The sequence below is a fragment of the Rana temporaria genome, chromosome 12 (assembly GCF_905171775.1).
Source record: "Rana temporaria chromosome 12, aRanTem1.1, whole genome shotgun sequence".
Lineage (NCBI taxonomy): Eukaryota > Metazoa > Chordata > Amphibia > Anura > Ranidae > Rana > Rana temporaria.
In genome coordinates this window covers 41,677,615-41,698,011 of record NC_053500.1, presented here as the reverse complement: position 1 = coordinate 41,698,011, position 20,397 = coordinate 41,677,615, and the positions used below count along the sequence as shown (strand labels likewise).

The 20,397-nt window shown below is 44.3% G+C and overlaps 1 protein-coding gene across 1 annotated transcript; it reads right to left on the bottom strand.

Annotated features, from left to right (window-relative positions):
* Positions 1–1,205: 1,205 nt before the first annotated feature.
* Positions 1,206–15,894, bottom strand: LOC120919229 (keratin, type I cytoskeletal 47 kDa-like). Its single transcript, XM_040331291.1, has 8 exons — positions 15,402–15,894; positions 14,382–14,464; positions 11,736–11,892; positions 11,030–11,191; positions 9,688–9,813; positions 4,722–4,939; positions 3,668–3,843; positions 1,206–1,432 (listed from the first exon to the last, which is right to left on the bottom strand). Exons 1-8 carry the CDS (start codon positions 15,822–15,824, stop codon positions 1,335–1,337), a joined length of 1,443 nt encoding a protein of 480 aa, XP_040187225.1. The 5' UTR covers positions 15,825–15,894; the 3' UTR covers positions 1,206–1,334.
* Positions 15,895–20,397: the final 4,503 nt, after the last annotated feature.

Here is a 20,397-nt window from a genome sequence, read left to right as displayed (position 1 = left end):
AATGGTTGTGTGTACGAGGCCTCAGCAGTTGGGGGTAGGAGGGTAACATTTACACAAACCTGTTAATTTAAGCTTCATGAGCTAATAAAATAGTCACTTTAAGCTGATTCATACCAAAATTGCAAAATTTGGGCCAGATCCACAAAAGGGATACGCAGGCGTATCTGCTGATACGCCGTCGTATCCCTGTTTCTATCTATGCAACTGATTCATAGAATCAGTTACGCATAGATATTCATAAGATCCGGCAGGTGTAATAGTTTTACACTGTCAGATCTTAGGATGCAGTACCGCGGCCGCCGCTGGGGGCATTTCTCGTCGAAATTCCGCGTCGGGTATGCAAATTAGCACTTATGGAGATCCACGAAGCTTTTTCCCTTCGTTATTTCTCCGTAAGTGTTAGTTTGCCGTCGCAAAATTAGGGCTGCTTTTACAAAGTGTAAACTTAGTACACCATGTAAAAGTATACCCTTCTATCCCGCGTCGCTGTCAATTTAAAAAAAAAATAATAATTTTCCCGCCGCAACTCTTTTTTTTTCTTTTACACCCGTCGCGATTCTCAAAACTCGGCGCAACGTAAATCCGCGCAAAGCATGTCGGGAAAATAGCGTCGGGAGCATGCGCAGTACGTCCGGCGCGGGAGCGCGCCTAATTTAAATGGGACTCGCCCCATTAGATTGGGCCCGCCTTGCGCCGGACAGATTTAAGTTACACCGCTGCAAATTTCTAGGTAAGTGCTTTGTGGATCGGGCACTTAGGTAGAAATTTTGCGGCGGTGTAACTTAAATCGGAACATTTAAGTTGCGCTCGCTGGCTGTGGATCTGGCCCTTTGTTCTCATCATTAGGGTTTTGACTATACCTTGATTTAAAAAGGTATAAATACATGTTTCAACCTTTCTCCACCTCTCCAAACTCTTTTGGCTATTGAAGTCAGTGAGGATCTGAGCGTGGTGAACACATATTATTGACAGCATTGACATTACCTAATCGAGAATTTAGATGCGCTAGGCTGATCTCAAGCTCCCTGACTTACCTGCAGGTAAACCCTTCCAGGCAGTAAGGTGGAAAAGTATCTATTGCTTTTTAAAAGTCATCCAGGCTAGTGCCCATTTACTTGTTGAGATACTCAATTTACTAAAGTTTTAATTATAGAGATTACGTAGCATTAATGTTTCACCAATGAAAACAGAAACGACATCATTAGTTATTTGGGATGCATTAAAGGCTTTATTGAATAAGAAAACAATTAAGAAGTAGAATTGCTTAAGCGCCCCACCACAAGCCGACACCATCTTTCCTCAGTGTGTTTTTTCACCGTGGCTTTTCTTTTTTATCACACATTTTCTTCAATCTCCTCAATTGTTGAGGACACAACTACCCCATCCACTATATCTTCCACAATGGTCTTCACCTTTCTGGTTTTGGTTGCGTCTGTAATGAAGATATTTTTTTCAAATTAGTTTTAGGACCAATGTTTTGTTTGCAACTGAAATCACACTAAGGGGCATATTTATAAAGCAATTTATTGCAGATGTATCTTTCTGGTGCATGTGTTTTAAACCACAGTGATTGATTCCCATGCAGTGAATATTTATACATAAGTTCTCAAGGCTAGGTCTTTATGGATGCTGGATACAGATCCACCCAATACGTGTTGTACCTCCCCTTGATTCAGTGTGAGGCCTCGTACACATGACTGAGAAACTCGTCGTAAAAGAAACATCGTTTTCCTCGACGAGTTCCTTGTCAGGCTTGTCGAGAATCTTGTCAAGCTTTCTTTGCATACACACTGTCAAGACAAAATCTCGTTGTTCTCAAACGCGGTGACGTACAACACGTACGACGGCACTATAAAGGGGAAGTTCGATTCCACCGGCACCACCCTTGGGGCTGCTTTTGCTAATCTCATGTTACTGCGTGTTAAGTAAAAGTTTGGGGTGAGAGACGATTCGCGCTTTTCAGTCTGTTACAGCGTGACGAATGTGCTATCTCCATTACGAACGCTACTTTTACCAAAGGTGCGCTCCTGTCTCATACTTTATTCTGAGCATGCGAACGTTTCTAAGCATACACGCGAACGTGTTTCTCATCGTAAACCAGCCGACGAGAAACACGACGAGACTCCTGACGAGAAAATAGAGAACATGTTCTCTTTTTTTCTCGTCGAGATCCACAACAGTTTTCTCGACGAAAAACATACACACTGCCCGAGGGCCCCATGCCTCTAGGGGGCCCCATCAGGGTTGCCAGCCTCAGTAAAACCAAGGACAGTATGTAAAAATCTGTGTTTTTTTACATCTGTCCCTGAAATGTCCCTTACCGACTTCCTTTTGGTCTAAAAATCCCAAGATTATAGCTGCCCCACCTCTCCAGTACCTTCTCAGTGTGTCTGTACTGTGTGTCTGTATGTGTATTCTGTGTGTATGTATACTGTGTGTGTATATTGTGTGTCTGTGTGTGTATATTGTGTATGTATACTGTATGTGTGTGTATATACAGTACTGTGTGGCCCCATAATCTATTGCCTGGGGGCCCCATAATCTCCTATTGCCCGGGGGCCCCATAATCTCCTATTGCCCGAGGGCACCATGAGTTGTCAGTCTGCCCCTATAGTCACTATTTTCCAGAGTTATGCATTATATTATTGAAAACATGCCCCCCTCGGCTTATACTCGAGTCACCTTTTTGCGCCTGATCTCCCGGACTTAGGGGACACGGTACTGGCCGGCACACATGTAGCCCCACTCTTTACAAGTGTGAAAAGTTTTTAGTCCGGGGGACCTACGACCGGGGAGCACCGATTTTTCAAAGCCGGGCCCCCCTTCCATAGACTCCCATGTTAAACGGTAATTTCTCTGGTGACTTTGGGGACCCGGTACGGGCCAGTCATAGGTCCCCCGGATCCAGAACTTGGCACACATGTAGCCCCATTTCTACAAGTGTGCAAAGTTTGTTGTCTGAAGGACCTAAGGCTGGGGAGCACCAATTTTTTTAAAGCCGGGCACACCTTCCATAGACTCCCCCGTTAAACGTCAGTCTAGTCATGGACACAGTGAGGCGTGGGCACAGTGTGGCAAGGACACAGTGAGGCATGGGCACAGTGAGGCATGGGCACAGGGAGGCATGGGCACAGTGAGGCATGCACATGGACACAGTGAGGCAAAGTGAGGCATGCAGATGGACACCCTAGGCTTATACTCAAGTCATTACATTTTCCCATTTTTTGTGGTAAAATTGGTTTCCTCGGCTTATACTCAAGTATATATGGTAATTATTTTATCAATGATAGGCACGTACTGTATGTATGAGCCCACTGGGACGAGGCACTTGTATCTAGGGTTTATAATAGGCTGTCAGCTAATAATTTATTCTAATTTCTCAACCAGCTGCCAGTTGCTCCAAGATCATTCTACCAGTGCTCTCTGCTGAGACCCGTGATGGTCCTGGACGACCAAATCATCAACCAGTTCTGGCAACTTGCAAAATCAGGCTTACGGCCTATGGAGTTGATTTACTAAGGCAAATAGGGTGTTTACTTTGCAGGGGAAGTTGTACATTGCAAGAGAATTTTAATTGGCTGATTCTGGGGGGGGGGAATCTCCCTCGAAAATTTACTTTCTATTTGCCTTATGTGTACCAGTACAGAAATGTATACTATTAGGTTACCTTTAACAGGATCTACAAAGGAAGTCTGTGATTTTGTTTTGGATGATGAGTCAACAAGTGAGGATACGTCTATTGAAGATGATTCTATTTTGGATGATTTTGATGAGGCAGAAGAAGCTGTCACTGTGGATTCAGTCAGTTCGGTAAACGAGGATGAGCTCTGAGAAGAGAACTCACTGTGGGAAGAAAGGTTCATGTTTAGTGCACCAAAATACAGTAATTATTTTTCATAGGTCTAATAGGTTAGAAAACTAAGGTCACACCTGTTTCAAACACAAAACGCATGACTGTCCTGGCAAATGCAGGACAGTTGGCAAGTAATGAGTGCCCAGGGTTGCCCATTTAAGACAGCCCTGAGCCATACAGACATACATCATTATGGGTTTGATTTACTAAAAGAAAATAAACTGTGCAGTTGCTCCAGGGCTTAGTAAAGGAGCAGAAGCTCTGCTGACTTCCATCATCCAATCACATGCAAGCAAATATGCTGTTTTTTTTATTTATTTTCCTTGCACGTGATTGGGTACTGTATTTTTTGCAAAGTCAAGCTTTACCTCATTTACTAAGCTCAAGAGGAGGCAGCACGAAAGCAGGAGGAACCGGAGCGGTGTGTGGAGGACTGTGGCTGCTGAAGGGAAGAAAGCCGACAGCCGGGCTAATGACAGTCTGTGGCCCTGGCTGTCGGCACAGGTGAGAGGCACTCCCCCCGCTCAACAACTGCAAAACCCACCCCAGGAGGACCCGGAGCCCGCTCAACAACTTTAATGCGCCCCCCCCCCGCTCAACAACTTTAATGCGCCCCCCCCTCGCTCAACATCTTCGACCCCCCCCCCCCAATTCTCGGCTCCAGGGGGCCCCTTCAACACTCAAGCCCAGGGGCCCCCACCACCTTAAGTCCTGCCCTGATGGCAACACATTATCTAGTGATGTCAATATTGATAAAAAAATAGCAATGTACCTTTTAGGAGTTTCATAACTTTTCAGTGTCTGTTTGTTAATTATTTAAGCCTAAATAAAAAAATAATAAAAAATGTATTGCAGTACTTGAACTCACTCTAGTTCTCCCTCCAGGAGGCGGCGATATGTTTCAATCTCTATTTCCAGTCTGGTTTTGATATCGAGCAGCTCTCTGTACTCAAGGCCCTGGCGTTCTGTGTCTGATCTGATCTGGAAGAGCTGCTCTTCTGTTCCGCTGATGACGATCTGGAGCTGCTGGAGCTGAGCACCGTAGCGGCCATCTGTCTCAGCCAAGGTGTCTTCAAGGGATTTTTTCTGAAATGTATTAAAAAAAATTATGTTTTCAAAAAGCTTTATTTAAAAGACAGGAAAATGACAAAAATTCACGGTACAGAGTGGTGGGTTAATACGGTAATGGATAGATAGACATGGGGGGCCAGATTCACATAGATTTAGAAAGGCGCAGCGTATCAGGGATACGCTACGCCGCCGTATCTTACCTGGCTTAAAGTCTAATCCAGGAAGATTTTGCGCCGTAAGTTACGGCGGCGTTGTGTATCTCTCGGCGCGTAATTCAAATCGGCGGGTAGGGGGCGTGATTCATTTAAATGAATCGCGTCCCCGCGCCGATTGAACTGCGCATGCTCCGTTTCGAAGTTTCCCGCCGTGCTTTGCGCGAAATGACGTTGCAACAACGTCATTTTTTGAACTTCGACGTGACTTACGTCCATCCCTATTCACAGACGACTTACGCAAAAAAAAATCAAATTTCGACGCGGGAATGACGGCCATACTTTAACATGGCAAGTCTATCTATACGCCACAAAATAGCAGCTTTAACTATACGCCGGAAAAAGCCGACTACAGACGACGTAAGAGAATGCGACGACCGCCTGTACGTTCGTGGATCGTCGGAAATAGCTAATTTGCATACCCGACACTGAAAACGATGCGAACTCCACCCAGCGGGCGCCGAAGTATTGCATCTAAGATCTGACAGGCATACGAAGCCGTACGCCTGTCAGATCTTACCCAAATGCTTGGTTTTAGGATTCAAACTAAAGATACGACGCAGGAAATTTGAAAGTACGCCGGCGTATCAGTAGATACGCCGGCATACTTGCTCTGTGAATCTGGCCCAGGGTGTACAAGAAAATAATGCATTGTCAAGCAAGAAGTATAAAAAGGTAATACTTTGTTACATTATCCTGCTTTCTATATTTAGCAAAAAAGATACTCAATTTATTGGCTTAACTCAAAGCTGACCGCGATGAGTGTGGTAGGGACCTCTTTGGCTCCATGCTTAGGTGGATGGACTGATTTAAAGGGTTTAACGTTGTCTATTATGAAGTACTATGGAGTATGTCTGTGCCACACAAACACGTAAAATAAATAGGGCTTAATAGGATGCAACGTTTAGAAGTTCTTTAACATGGTGGAAACACTGTGGGGTTAATTTACTAAATCTGGTGCAATTGCGCATGGAAACCACATAGCTTCCAGGTTGTATGGTCAAAGCTTAAAGAAGTTGTAAAGGCAGACGTTTTTTTTATCTTAATGCATTCTAATGCCGCGTACACACAACCGTTTTTCATGACTAGAAAAATGCCATTTCTTAAATTGGTTGTGTAAAATGGTTGTGTTTAGGCTCCAGAGCATTTTTTTCGACGAGTTAAAAATTTAGAACCTGCTCTATTTTTTCTCGTTGTTTTTCACGTAGTGAAAAACGGTCGTGTGTACGCTTTAACGAGGTGGAAAAAAACACGCATGCTCAGAAGCAAGTTATGAGACAGGGAAATTAGCATAAGCAGCCCAAAGGGTGGCGCCAGTAGAATGGAACTTCTCCTTTATAGTGCCGTCGTACGTGTTGTACGTCACCACGCTTTGCGCGAGCATTTTTTATCACGATCATGTGTATGCAAGGCAGGCTTGAGAGGAATCACGTCGAGAAAAACTTTTTTCAATGACATGAATAATGGTCGTGTGTACGTGGCATATGCATTAAGATAAAAAACCTTCTGTGAGTAGCAGTCCCCCAGCACCCCCCTAATTACCTACCTGAGCCCCTTCTCTCTCCATCAATGTCCACGATCCCCTCAGCCACCCAGGACACTCCTCTTGATTGGCAAAGACAGAAAAGTGGCGCAATTGGCTCCCGCGGCTGTCAATCAAAGTAGGTCAGCCAATCAGGGGAGACAGGGGGCAGGCAGGAGCAGAATGGAATACACAGAGCTCTGACTCGGCTTGGGTGTCCCCTGTAGCAAACTGCTGGTTGAGGGGCACTAAAAGGAGGGAGGGTCTAGGAGTAGCAAAGAGGGACCTGAGAAGAGGAGGATCCAGGCTTCTCTGTGCAAAACCAACTGCAAAGAGGAGGTAAGTATAACATGCTTGTTATTTTTTTTTTATTGCATTAAGGTGAAAAACCTCCTGTGATGCAGTTGCTCCCCAGAACCCCCCTTTTACTTACCTTAACTAGGTCTTTCCAGTGACGGGGACAAGCACAACAGCTCCAGCCGGTGTGTCAGGTCCTGAATGGATAGATTGTTGCGCAACCATTGGCTCCCACTGCTGTCAATCAAATCCAATGACACAGGAGCCAGAGGGGCAGGGCCAAGTCCTGCTGTCTGTGTCAATAGATACAGCAGCAGGACATGGGAGCATGCCCGTACGAGTGCCCCGAGGGAGAGCGGCTCTTCAACGGGGCAGGAGCGCGGCTGAGGTACCCCAGAAGAGGAGAATCGGGGCCACTCTGTGCAAATCTACACAGAGGAGGTATGACATGTGTGTTTTAAAAAAAAGAACCTTTAGATATCCTTTAATTGAACACGTTGAAGTTAGAAGCAGATTGGCTACCATACACAGCTGCAGGGCTGTCAGGAATTTTGGGGCCCCTTACACAGCTCCAGGCATGGGCCCCCTGGAGGGGGGGTGCTGCCGCCGCAAATTGAGAAGCGGGGGGAGTGTCGCAAGTTGAAAAGCGGGGGGTGGGGCGCCACGGATCGAGAGGCTTTGGGTACTGCCGAAAAAAAAAGAGGGATGCCATCTGGGGTCCTGGGGACCACCGGGCCCCTTAGAGGTCGGGGGGGCTTCGGGTGCTGACAGAAAAATAAATAAATACATTTTGGGTGCTGACAAACAAAATAGAAAAAAAAGGGGGATGCCATCTGGGGCCCTGTGGACCACCGGACCCCTTAGAGGTGGGGGGGGGGGCTTTGGGTGCTTTGGGTGCTGACGGAAAATATTATTTTTTTTTATTAAAAAAAGAGGGATGCCATCCGGGACCCTGGGGACCACTGGGCCCTTTAGAGGTCAGAGGGGGCTTGGGTGCTGACGAAAAAAAATAATAATAAATGGATGGTGATGGATGGATGATGGATCGACATATCTAGTCCCATGAGCTATGAGTGATGCATTTATATATACCCTGTAACTGATGGCGAAACATGTTGGGTGGGGCCTGACTGGTGACATCATTATGCCGGCTGAGTGGTTGTTTCGGCAGCATTCTTACTATGTACTGTTTTTATCTAACTTTGTAAGTACCTGTCTCCATTTTAATAAATGCTGGTCTAGCTCTTTTACACTATGTGCGGCCTTTGTTCCTTTTTCCCAGTGATGATGATGTCTGCTCTGGTGTGTTGATCCTGATGCCGCGTACACACGGTCGTTTTTCAGCATGAAAAAAAAACAACGTTTTTCAGCATGTCCAAAAAACTAAGTTTTTCCAACTTCATCATTAAAAACGATGTTTTTTCATTTTTTTTCATGACGAAAAACGACCGTGTGTACGCGGCATTAGAGTCGCTGAGATTCAATAGTGGGTAACCTGTTGTGGATCATTGTTGAGTGCCTGCATAAGGGACCAATCCGATGTTGTAAGAGACTTTAAGTTGTGATGGAGGGCACAAGGTGTTTCATCCTTTCCATTTCAAGAGTTATTCACTTTTCCTTGGTGAATTGTTGGAATTTTCCATTTGGATATTTGGTGTATGGACTAACTTTCAAAAACCGTTCGATATAAGATTTACTATTATCAGACTATTTGACACTTTGAGTAATTTTTTTTGATTAATTTGAGTTTTTATTTCATAACTTTGTTAAGTGCTATTTATTTGTGTTGATGTGCACCTATTATATGTTTATGTAATTATTTCTACATCTATGTCTGGCCTCATGCCAAACATAGACTGTGTTTGCCTCTTAGCTAACAGTTATTATCTCCTAAGTTCTAAGTTCTAACCCTCAATATGGGATGATAAATGGAAATAGTTTTTCTAGGGCTGTGGAAATTAACTATTAATTCCTCGATTAATCGTAAATTTTTTTGATCGATCAAAATTCTTTTGATCGGTACTCACCTCTCCGTCGGCTTCCGGGTCTCCAGAGAGTTTCATCGGAGATACAGTGACATCACGGACACTGGCGGGGCTTGCCATGTCCATCTGAAGGGCTCCATTGCTGTGCCTTCATATCTGCATGCCGGCGGGACCTTACTATCTGCCACACGCAAGGGCTGTTACACTTCCCTCTATCAACCTGGGATTCTACAGCCATCCACTGGGAGTTTAGTTCCCTTCACGGGACATCTACGTGCCGACGGAATGATGTTAACCCCTCCTCATCTGGATTCAGCAGTGGTATCGTTGTACACATTTTTATACCAGTATCATACTTAGCTACATGTTTTTATGACTGCTTTTGCTACCGTTTGGTATTACTCGCACCACTTTTAAAGTTTATGTAGCTACATCGATTTTATCTCCAGTGAAATATTTATTTTGTTACCTACTTGAAGACTATAAAAGTTTTAATGCTATTCCCATCGAGTGCTGCCTTTGTGTGTGTTTTGTATCCTGCTATCATTTTTTTCAGTGGTTGGTAGCTGCACTGGGAATCAGCCTGCAAGGAGATCAGCTAAAAGTAGTTGGATCTGTATGTGCGTTATAATTAATCGAAATTAGTCGATTAATCAATTAAAAAAAAAAACGAACACGAAAATTTTAATCAGTAACAGCCCTAAGTTTTTCAGTTTGACATTTCTATCAAATTGTTACTTGACTTACCATTGCCAGCAGAGACTGGAGCTCAACCTCTAAGCTTTGGAGGGCACGTCTGCTGTCAGAAATTTCAGTCTTGCTTGTCTGTACCTGTTCCACGTTGGCTGAAATTTCCTTTTTCAGTTCATTGCTCTAAAACAAGAAAATGTGTGTTTTTTTTTTATGAAATTCTGTTTTAATTATTTAAATTTTTATATGTGAAGCCTAAAGCCATGGGGTAGATCGTACAACAAATTTTTTTTTTACACTTATTCTACTGATCAGCTCCAACAGTGCTTTTTTTCAGCAGGAACGTGGGGGAACGCAGTTCCGGCACCTCCAGAATGGAATGTATGTAATGGCAAGGGGTGCTGGGGTGTGCTGGAGGGTCTTTTGATGCAGGCTGCTGGGGAATCTATTGTTGTTGCAGGGGGTCTGTTTTTTGTGGAGGAAGGGGGTCTATTGTTGTTGAGGAGGTCTTCTGTTGCTCATGGGGATCTATTGTTGCTGGGGGTGGGTCTTATGTTGCTTGGAGGTCAATCGTTGCTGGCAGGGATCTACTTTTAAGGGAGGGGTCTTTGTTGTTGGCTGTTGGAGGGTCTATTGATGCTGGTTGCTGAGGAATGTATTGTTGCTGGAGGGTATCTATTTTTGCAGGGGGTGGGGGGTCAATTGTTGTTGGGGAGGTGATCTATTGTTTCTGGGGTGGGTCTTATGTTGCAGGGAGTCAATTGTTTCAGGGGGGATCAACTGTTGAAGGAGGGGGTCTAATGTTGCTTGCTGCTGGAGGGTCTATTGATGCTGGCTTTTGGAAGTCCATTGTTGCTGGGGTGTCCATTTTTGCTAGATCTATTTTACTGCCTTTCTTGTTATCATTAACAAATGCCATACAAAATACTTAGCACCACAAAATTATATTTGGTTCTGTATTCTCTAAAAAAAGGGTGGTACTGAAAAGTGGGTAAGGGGTGGAACCAAGGAACGGTGCTCGGAGGTGGTAAGGGGCGGAGTCAAGGGATTACTCAAAAGGGAGGAGTTCCTGCACCTATTCTCTGAGAAAAAAAAGCCCTAAACTTCATACCACATTTTGAGGAAAAAAGCTCAGTTTTTATTGGATAAGGATATCAACTAGTCAGGATGGTCTCACGATGACGGCACTTATCCATGTCTCTGGTTTTTGCATTTTAGGTTGTTTACATTGTTACCTAAATAATATTTTTTTGGGGCTTGGTAACTTAATTGCCAGGTATTTGGGGTAGGTAAAGTTGATGATAAGTGAACAAGTACATTTAGCAAAGATATTTTACTCAACTCTAGATGGATCTACAAGGTTATGGGTGCTTCAAAATGTGAAAAGTCTACACCTTACCTTCTGCGCAAACCAAGCCTCGGCATCTCTACGGTTCTTATCAGCCAGAGCTTCATAGCCACTTCTCATGTCATTCAGAATCTTAGTGAGATCTACTCCCGGAGCAGCATCCATCTCTACATTGACAGTGCCGGCAGCACTGCTTCTGGCAGCGTGTGCCTCCTAATCATTGATAGCAAAGACATTGTATATGAGCTCACATCAAATACATTCATATGACTAAATACATTGAAACTGGCCCATGTGTTACACAATTTTCACACAAGGCTATCAAATTGATCTCTAGGTGTTTGTTCTTTATATCTGCCAGGAGAAGATAGTTTTCTTAAACCTCGTACACACGACCGAGTTTCTCGGCAAAAACCAGCAAGAAACTTGCTGGGATTTTTTTTTTTGCAGAGGAAACCGGTCGTGTGTACATTTTTCGACGAGGAAACTGTCGAGGATCCCGTCGAGCCAAAAAGAGAGCATGTCTTTGTTTTCCTCGACGGGAATGGAGAAACTTGCCTTGTCGAGTTCCTCGACAGCCTAACAAGGAACTCGGCGAGGAAAACGATGTGTTTCGCCCATCGAGTTCCACAGTCGTGTGTGCGAGGCTTCAAAGTAACAGTCTATTAAAAACGTATGCATACCTCTCCCCCAAAAGTTTCTTGGTGTCTTGCATATATTAGCTTTTCATCAAATATGATTCCAGCACGCTGCTTACCTCCTCATGGTTCGTCTTCAGGTAGGCCAGCTCTTCAAGCAAGCCCTCAATCTGAATTTCATAGTCTCCTCTGGACAGTAAAAGCTCATCTAGGACTTTGCGGAGGCTACTGATATCAGATTCCACGCTCTGACGGAGAACCAATTCATTATCATACCTTTGGAAAAATTCAAATAAAATACATAAAAAAAAGTCACATGCTGGAGTATAATTTGCATATTGTTTTATATAGGGATTTTGTTTTAGAGGATTTTTTTTAGCGCTTAGTTAATGTGGTAATGTTTCAAGGAAAAAAACAAAATTTTTGCTCACACATGATTGCATTATGAAAATCAGCCGATCTTCGCCTCCTTCACTAAGCTCTGAGGCTAATGCCGCGTACACACGATAATTTTTCGGCATGAAAAAAACGTCATTTAAAATGATCGTGTGTGGGCTTCACATAATTTTTCGGCTTCCGAAAAACAACAACAAAAAAATTCGAACATGCTGCATTTTTTAACGTGATTTTAAAAAATGTTGTTTTACGTGTTGTAAAAAATTATCGTATGTGGGCTAAAACGACGTTGTGTGGGCAATGTAGTTTTTAATGATGAAGTTGGAAAAATTTTGTTTTTTGGACATGCTGAAAAACAAAGTTTTTTTTTTCATGCTGAAAAATCATCGTGTGTACGCGGCATAATTCCCTTGCAAAACCATCTTCCCTTGCACAGTGAACAGCCTATTTGCTTGTAGTAAATCAACCCCATAGACTTGATGGGGTTTATGTAATAAGGTGGTGCAAAGTTCCACAATTATTTAGCATTTTGTAAATTGCTACTTATCTTATTGATTGACAAAATAAGGATATTTCATGGAAAAATGAAATGCACTATTTGTATTTAGAAGGCAAAGAAGGAACCAGTCTTACCTATGAATTAATTAAAGCCACTAGATCAGTATTTTTTTAAATATTAAATCAGCAGTTCCATGTAAAGTAACCAGTTAATACTTCTCTGTCCAGCTGACATTTTGTAAATTGAAGAGATAATCTCGCTGAAAGAACATCTACATAAAATACTTCCAGGAGCATAGGCATGCACACAGGGTGTGCCGGATGTGCCCAGGCACACCCTAATGTTTATGCTCTTCTCTATCACTGTACCAGCAGGGAGATCAATGTGCCGGGGTCATATATATGCAGATACATACACATGCATGTGTGTTTGAGCTTAAGTGTGCACACCCTAATGCATTATTCTGCGCAGGAGTGTTGGATGCCGGCATCCCCCACTGCACCCTGTGGCTCCATCCAATAACCTTTATATCACAATTTTTTTGTGGAGCCAGCAGAAGGAGTGCAGCAGGGGACAAGGCACCTGATACACCGGTAAGCAGGGTTTCTTAAAGTGTAAGTTCCCCTTTACAGAAAATCTGTAAGGTTAACTTACACTGGACCCCCTCCCCATCCCCCCCGGTACCGCTAACCTGGAGTCTGGCGATCCCCCACACTGACAGTTCGTATCGGCGCTGTACCGGTCCAAGGGTTTGAAATCCCCATGGCTTTCTCTCCTCTTTGCCCACGGTGACAATTAGAATGCTCCTAATCTTACCTCCTGACGAGGTACATTTTGGAGATTAAGCCGAGAGGATTTCTAAGCCCAGAACCGGTGAGGTGTCAGGGTGGGTGATTGCCGCCCTTCAGGTCAGCGGGACTGGAGGGGTGAAAAGGGGGTCCTGTGTAAGTTCACCTTACAGATTTGTTTGTAAAGGTGAACTTACCCTTTAAGTAGGGTTCCATTGAACACCAGGGTTTCTCCAGAGGTTGCTAGGGGTTCCTTGAGCAATGAGCAATTTCTGCCACTCAGATCAACTGACAACATTGATGTTTTTATCTATCTTCCCAATAACCACAAGTGTAGGGAGCATTCTTCCCAAGGATAATGAGTTGTAGATATAGTAATTTTTAGTGGGGGTTCCCTGAGAATGGAATTAAAAAAAAAAAAGGGTTCCTCTGTTTTGAAAAGGTTCAGAAAGGTTGCCAGGAAGTGTGTCGGACAGTGAAAATATTTCAGCAGCAAAATGAAGTTCAGCACTGGCAGCAAACCAAGTCAGTATGAAAGCGTTAAATCCCCCCAACCCCCCCCCCCAAAATTTTTTTTTTAATATAGTGCACATGGCTGCTAGTGCACATTACCAGTCTTGTGGTGGCTGCTAGCGCACATTATAAATCTTAGTTACCTTTTTTCAGGCTAATAACATTTTTGGCAGTACAACATTTTGTAACCTTTTGGCTTTCTGTGATCTGAAATAAGCAAAAAACAATCTTATCTTTCTTTTGAAAACTCAAACTACCAATTCCGTCAAATGACCATGTCAAGCCTAGGTGACATCGTTCATAAGTGGACATTGGTCTCTGAGTATGGAGAATTTGATTGCCATTATACAAGAGAATTTCAACGACTAACTTTCACCTAAGGTGCTACTATGCAAGGCATGTCTTTCTGTGACTTACCATTGATTGCCTTTTTTTAAGTTGTGTATGTATATATATATATATATATATATATATATATATATATATATATATATATATATATATATCAACTCATCAAAGCAATCACATGTTGACATGCTACTCATAATTATAATGAACAATGGACTTACTTAAGTCTGAAGTCATCAGCTGCCAACCTGGCATTGTCAATTTCAAGAACAGTTCGAGAGTTCTCAATGGTGGCAGCCAGGATCTAATAATAAAAAGAAAAAAAAAATTGTATAGTTTATATACTATGATACCAGTTTTCCTTTGCATTGCACACACATCTATTATTAAAACCCTGAAGAATGAATGTGAATGTAATGGTTGGATTAAATACATACATATTTTTTAGCTCATATTATTGTACCCTTGAGTGTAAAAATAAAAAAAGATAATATTAATAATAAAGTTTTATAATATAGTCTTCACTCTTGATGGCTAAAAAAAGATACAAGCAAAAATGTACCTTTATGTCAAATCTAATTCTGTCAGACCTTTGTGTAATGAAAGTTTTTTTTAATAGCAATTGAAGTCTAATTTGTTCTGATACTCTATAAAAATCTTTTATCCACTGAAAAAAAAATAAGTATTTAAAATATATGAAAAATCAAATTGTTTTGTTTTAGATAGTGAATAAAACCTCAATCAAGTTTTTTCCCCCCCTTCCTGTCCTTATGCCTCGTACACACGGCCGGACTCTCTGAGAAAAAAAGTCAGACGGGCTTTTTTTCTCTGAAAGTCCGACCGTGTGTAGTCTCCATCTGACTTTTTTGGTCGGAAGTCCGACGGACCTTAGATAGAGATTCTGTTCTCTTTTTGTCCGTCGGACTTCCGACTGGCTCACGGCGGACTTTTGAACGGTCAAAAGTCCGACCTTGTGTACGAGGCATCAGAGGAATAGGAAATGAGAGGAAATTTCATGGTGAACATAATTCCCACCATAGAGAGTTAACATAGGACCATATGTTGTCCCAATTTGTGAAATTGCCCTCACAATATGACAATTCAAGTTTTTTGGATTTCTCTTGACTCTCTGTCTTGGTGACAATATTCACCAGCACAAATAGAGGGTTGAATATACCCAGTAATAAAAATCTTTTGCCTCAGAGGTTTATAAACACAGCTACCTACAATTATCCACATACCTTGCTCCTCAAGCCATTGATGATGTCATAGTATTTGCTGTAATCTTTGCCTGCAAAATCAACTCCAGTGCCAACTTGCTTGTCATACCAACCACGGATCTTGATCTCCAGCTCGGTGTTGGCTGCTTCCAGGGCCCTGACTTTTTCTAGGTAGGTAGCCAGGCGATCATTTAGATTTTGCATGGTCGCCTTCTCACTTCCACCCAAAACACCTGAGCTGCTGGATTCTGCCCCTCCAAAACCACCAGAAGAGCGGGCGGCAAAGCCACTGCTGGATCCACCTCCAAAGCCTCCACCAAGGTCTCCACCAAAGCCTCCACCAAGATTTGAAGCAAAGCCAGGACCGCCACCAAAACCAAACCCAACACCACTTCTAAAACTTGCAGCCTGAGGAGGTTCCATGCTATAGCCAAAGGAGGCCATGACTGATGTATTGGTGGGCTTGTTGTTCTGTCTAGAATGGGTAGGAAGCAGAAGAGGACAGCTCTATGGTCTTCAGGGTCTATATTTATATATGTATATAGGGTGCAGGGGGTGTTTCATTTTCTAAATGTAATTTCTCCCAGAGTTTTGTTCTCAGCCTAGTCAACACCTGTTTGTCACCTACTCTGATAGAGTCAGGTAAAACTTACAGACATGATGCAGCCCTTGGGCTGTTTGTTGCATATAAACTGTGCTAGGCAAATTCCTCTTTCCTTCAGAAGCTTGTACTACAGTACCGCTATCTCATTTGCCATCGGCATCATGGTATGAAGCAGTGGATACCAATCAATATGCTAAGTCATGATTATTTCGGAGCCTAATCACCTGTCATTCCGACAGTAAATGTGCTTGTCAATCGAACTTCTATACATGTTATATTAATTGTATTGCAAATAATTTAGAAAAATATCTAAATTCCAATTTTTTCTACCTTGGCCAAACAACCTCCTGCCCATTTTTTAGCTTACATACTAACCCCCATATAGACAATCCTAAAATATGCAGTCAGGGTCTTCCCCATACACATAGTAGTGTTGCATAAACTCCCAACTGAGTATCCCCCATTCCCTGCTAAATTCCATTCTTCTCCCAGAGTCATCCCTCTATAACACTAGTTACATTCCTCCAATTGCACTGGTCATGCTACTGTAGTTCTATTATGCATGAACTGATCTTTTATAGTGTAAATTAGTTAAGGCCCTTGTGTAAAGTGGACGTCATATGACTTGAAGTAAAGATATCAAGATGATGTGTGCAGCTACAGGCATCACCCAGATACCCTTTTTTTTCAACCAGTGATTTCCATCCATGTAAAAGCCATCTTAGAGGCTGTTTAGCTGCTTGATTGCTTTTACAGGCGTCAGGAGGGGATAACCCCCTGCCACCCTTCTTTGCAGGGGCGTCATTGGGGTGGGCTGAGGAGGCTGGAGCCCCGAATGGGTAGCCGAAAAGCCCAGAGTCTCGGGTATGCCAAAGTTTATTAGTAGCCCCGAGCACGGCCGAGCAGGGACCATTCTTTTGCCGAGTGTGCCCGAAGACACAGCAGGTCCTGCCTTCTGGAACCTGCAGCGCCTATGATGGACGTCCCACTGGTCCAATCCGGGACCGTGGGACGTGTGACGTCCATCATAGGCGCTGCAAGCTCAGAAGGCAGGAATTACAATGCCGCCCGGCGCGCCATGATGCGGCTCTCATTCTCGGCTCCTCCTGCATCTGTACTGCATTGACAGGGTCACCTCAGGCACATTGGGCGCGACAGCGCCGCACCCCACATCCCAGCTCCCTTCAGTGGCTCTCTTCTCCTCGGCTCCTTGGCTCCTGAGCCTCCTCGAGTCCTCTGGCTGCATCTTTACCACAGCTGAGGTAGGTCACTCAGTGTTAGTGTATGTTGGTCAGTGATTGTGTATGTTGGTCAGGTTAGTGATTGTGTATGTAGGTCAGGTCAGTGTATGCAGGTCACTGGTCAGTGTAGTCAGGTCAGTGTATGCAGGTCACTGGTCAGTGTAGTCAGGTCAGTGTATGCAGGTCACTGGTCAGTGTAGTCAGGTCAGTGTAGGCAGGTCAGGTCAGTGTAGTCAGGACAGATCAGTGTAGTCAGGACAGGTCAGTGTAGTCAGGGCAGGTCAGTGTAGTCAGGGCAGGTCAGTGTAGTCAGGTCAGTATATGCAGGACAGGTCAGTGTATGCAGAACAGGTCAGTATAGTCAGGTCAGTGTAGTCAGGATAGTGTAGTCAAGACAGGTCAGTGTAGTCAGGACAGGTCAGTGTAGTCAGGACAGGTCTGTGTAGTCAGGGCAGGTCAGTGTAGTCAGGTCAGTGTATGTAGGACAGGTCAGTGTAGTCAGGTCAGTGTATGCAGGTCACGTCAATGTATGCAGGACAGGTCAGTGTATGCAGGACAGGTCAGTGTATGCAGGATAGGTCATTGTATGCAGGTTAGGTCAGTGTATGCAGGTCAGGTCAGTGTAGTCAGGACAGGTCAGTGTAGTCAGGTCAGTGTAGTCAGGGCAGGTCAGGTAAGTGTATGCAGGTCAGGTCAGTGTAGTCAGGTCAGTGTAGTCAGGATAGGTCAGTGTAGTCAGGTCAGTGTATGTAGGTCAGGTCAGTGTATGCAGGTCAGGTCAGTGTAGTCAGGACAGGTCAGTGTAGTCAGGTCAGTGTATGCTGGTCAGGATAGTGTAGTCAGGTCAGTGTAGTCAGAACAGGTCAGTGTATGCAGGTCAGGTAAGTGTATGCAGGTCAAGTCAGTGTATGCAGGACAGGTCAGTGTATGCAGGTCAGGTCAGTGTATACAGGTCAGGTCAGTGTATGCAGGAAAGGTCAGTGTAGTCAGGACAGGTCAGTGTAGTCAGGACAGATCAGTGTAGTCAGGACAGGTCAGTGTTAGTGTATGCAGGTTATGTCAGTGTGTGTGTACTGACACACACACTCACGTAGGTCAGGGTATGTGTGTCAGCTCGGCTTCGGGCTGAAGCCCCTGGTCTTTTTGGTACCTTGTGGTGCCGGTGTTCTGACAAATAAGTTCCCCCCGGCGGATAAGGACCCCCCTGTACTGCGAAGGCGTGAACTGAGCTCCGAAAATAGCCAACCTTAGAGTTGAGAGTCAGCTCTAGATGGCGCCTGCGCAATGACGGTTGGGCGCTTTTGAAATGTCTGCTTTTGAAAAGGTCCAGGGCGATGTTGGATCTCGCTGCAAGTGTCCTGTCGGCCTCACGTCCTCGCTTAGCTCGGATGGCTCGCTACGCTCGCTCGGTCTCCTGGCTCTTTTTTTAACATTCTCCATGTCCACGGGGATGTTAAGGAATGAGCCTGAATGTTGGTGTGCGCAGGCGCCATCTAGAGCTGACTTTCAGTTCTACATGTTCGGCTATTTTTGGAGGCTCAGTTGACGCCTGCGCAGTACAAGGGGGTCCTTATCCGCCGGGGGAACTTTTTCGGCAAGACACCGGCGCCACTCTCCATTCCTCTCCCGCCTCCTGGCCTCTGAATGACCCCAGACTGAGGATACTGTCCCCGGACCAAGTCTGTGCCGGTTTTGTCCCCGGATTCAGGCACGGCTCCAGATAGGAGCTTGGGGGTGCTTTTTCTTCAAGCACCCCTACACAACACCCCCAAAATTTACATACCAGTTCTTGCATGTGTCACAGTGTTTTGTTTTATTGTATTCTACCTGTAAATCCTGTACTGATGCCAGAAAGCTGGGGATTCTTTTTTTTTTCCTGTGGAGGGATACAGCAGCTCCATAAGCCAATGATCTTTAGCTAGATCTGGCAGATTTCAGAGGCAGATTGATATACAGCCTCTTTGCTGCCTTCTCAGCCAATAGGAAAGTGCTGAACCCTTCTTCAGTACACTTTTTTAAAATTGTGAGATGCACAGAGAGGACATTTGGCAGCTAGATTGGAAGGAGAAGAGAGAGCACAGCTCAGCTTAGCCTGCTTTACTAGAGGGGATGGAATAGAACAGAGAGATTCTACAGCTCCTGGCTGCAGTGAGTGGGCCGGATTCAGAAAGAGATACGACGGCGTATCTCCTGATACGCCGTCGTATCTCTGAGTCCGGCCGGTCGTATCTATGCGACTGATTCAGAGAATCAGTTACGCATAGATATCCCTAAGATCCGCCAGGTGTAAGTGTCTTACACCGTCGGATCTTAGGCTGCAATTTCAGGCCGGCCGATAGGTGGCGCTTCCGTATGTTTTACGCTAGGAATATGCAAATTAGGATTTACGCCGGTTCAGAAACGAACGACCGCCTGGCGCTTTTTTTTTTACGTCGTTTGCGTTCGGCTTTTTCTGGCGTATAGTTACCCCTGCTATATGAGGGGTAGCTAATGTTAAGTATGGCCGTCGTTCCCGCGCCGAGTTTTGAATTTTTTACGTTGTTTGCGTAAGTCGTTTGCGAATACGGCTGGACGTAATTTACGTTCACGTCGAAACCAATGACGTCCTTGCGACGTCATTTAGAGCAATGCACACTGGGATATTTTACGGACGGCGCATGCGCCGTTCAACTAAAACGTAAAAAACTCGGGGTCAACACAAATTTGAATAAAACACGCCCCCTACATCCCCATTTGAATTACACGGCCTTACGCCGCAACACATACGTTACGCCGCCGTAACTAAGGGCGCAAGTTCTTTCTGAATAAAGAACTCGCAGCCAAAGTTAGAGCGGCGTAACGTATCAGAGATACGTTACGCGGGCCAGACAGATATGCACACGCTTGGTCTAAAGAGAGAGAGAGGAGCAGCTTACGTCAGCATGAAGAGCACATGCTCATTTCTGCAGTATGGAATAGTGGAAGTTAATAGAGAACAAGACCATCCAGGCTGTATTCTGACACCAGCAAGGCTTTTAGTAAAGCTCCTCTGGTGCAGACACACATCCTGCATTACTTGACTGTTGTATAATCTATGTCATCTCAGATCAATACCCTTACCCACGTTGCTATACCTTAACAAGTAACTTAGACCAGACCAAGGGTGTGGAGTAAACATGGCCGTAGCAGCCTC

What these genes read in the sequence shown, in the direction of transcription:
- LOC120919229 (XM_040331291.1), bottom strand. Translation starts at nt 15,824, where the DNA reads ATGGCCTCCTTTGGCTATAGCATGGAACCTCCTCAGGCTGCAAGTTTT. An exon ending in TCAATGGCTTGAGGAGCAAG is followed by an intron (nt 14,465 to 15,401) that starts GTATGTGGATAA and finishes TTTTATTATTAG; the next exon opens with ATCCTGGCTGCCACCATTGA. An exon ending in AGGCTTGGTTTGCGCAGAAG is followed by an intron (nt 9,814 to 11,029) that starts GTAAGGTGTAGA and finishes TTCTTGTTTTAG; the next exon opens with AGCAATGAACTGAAAAAGGA.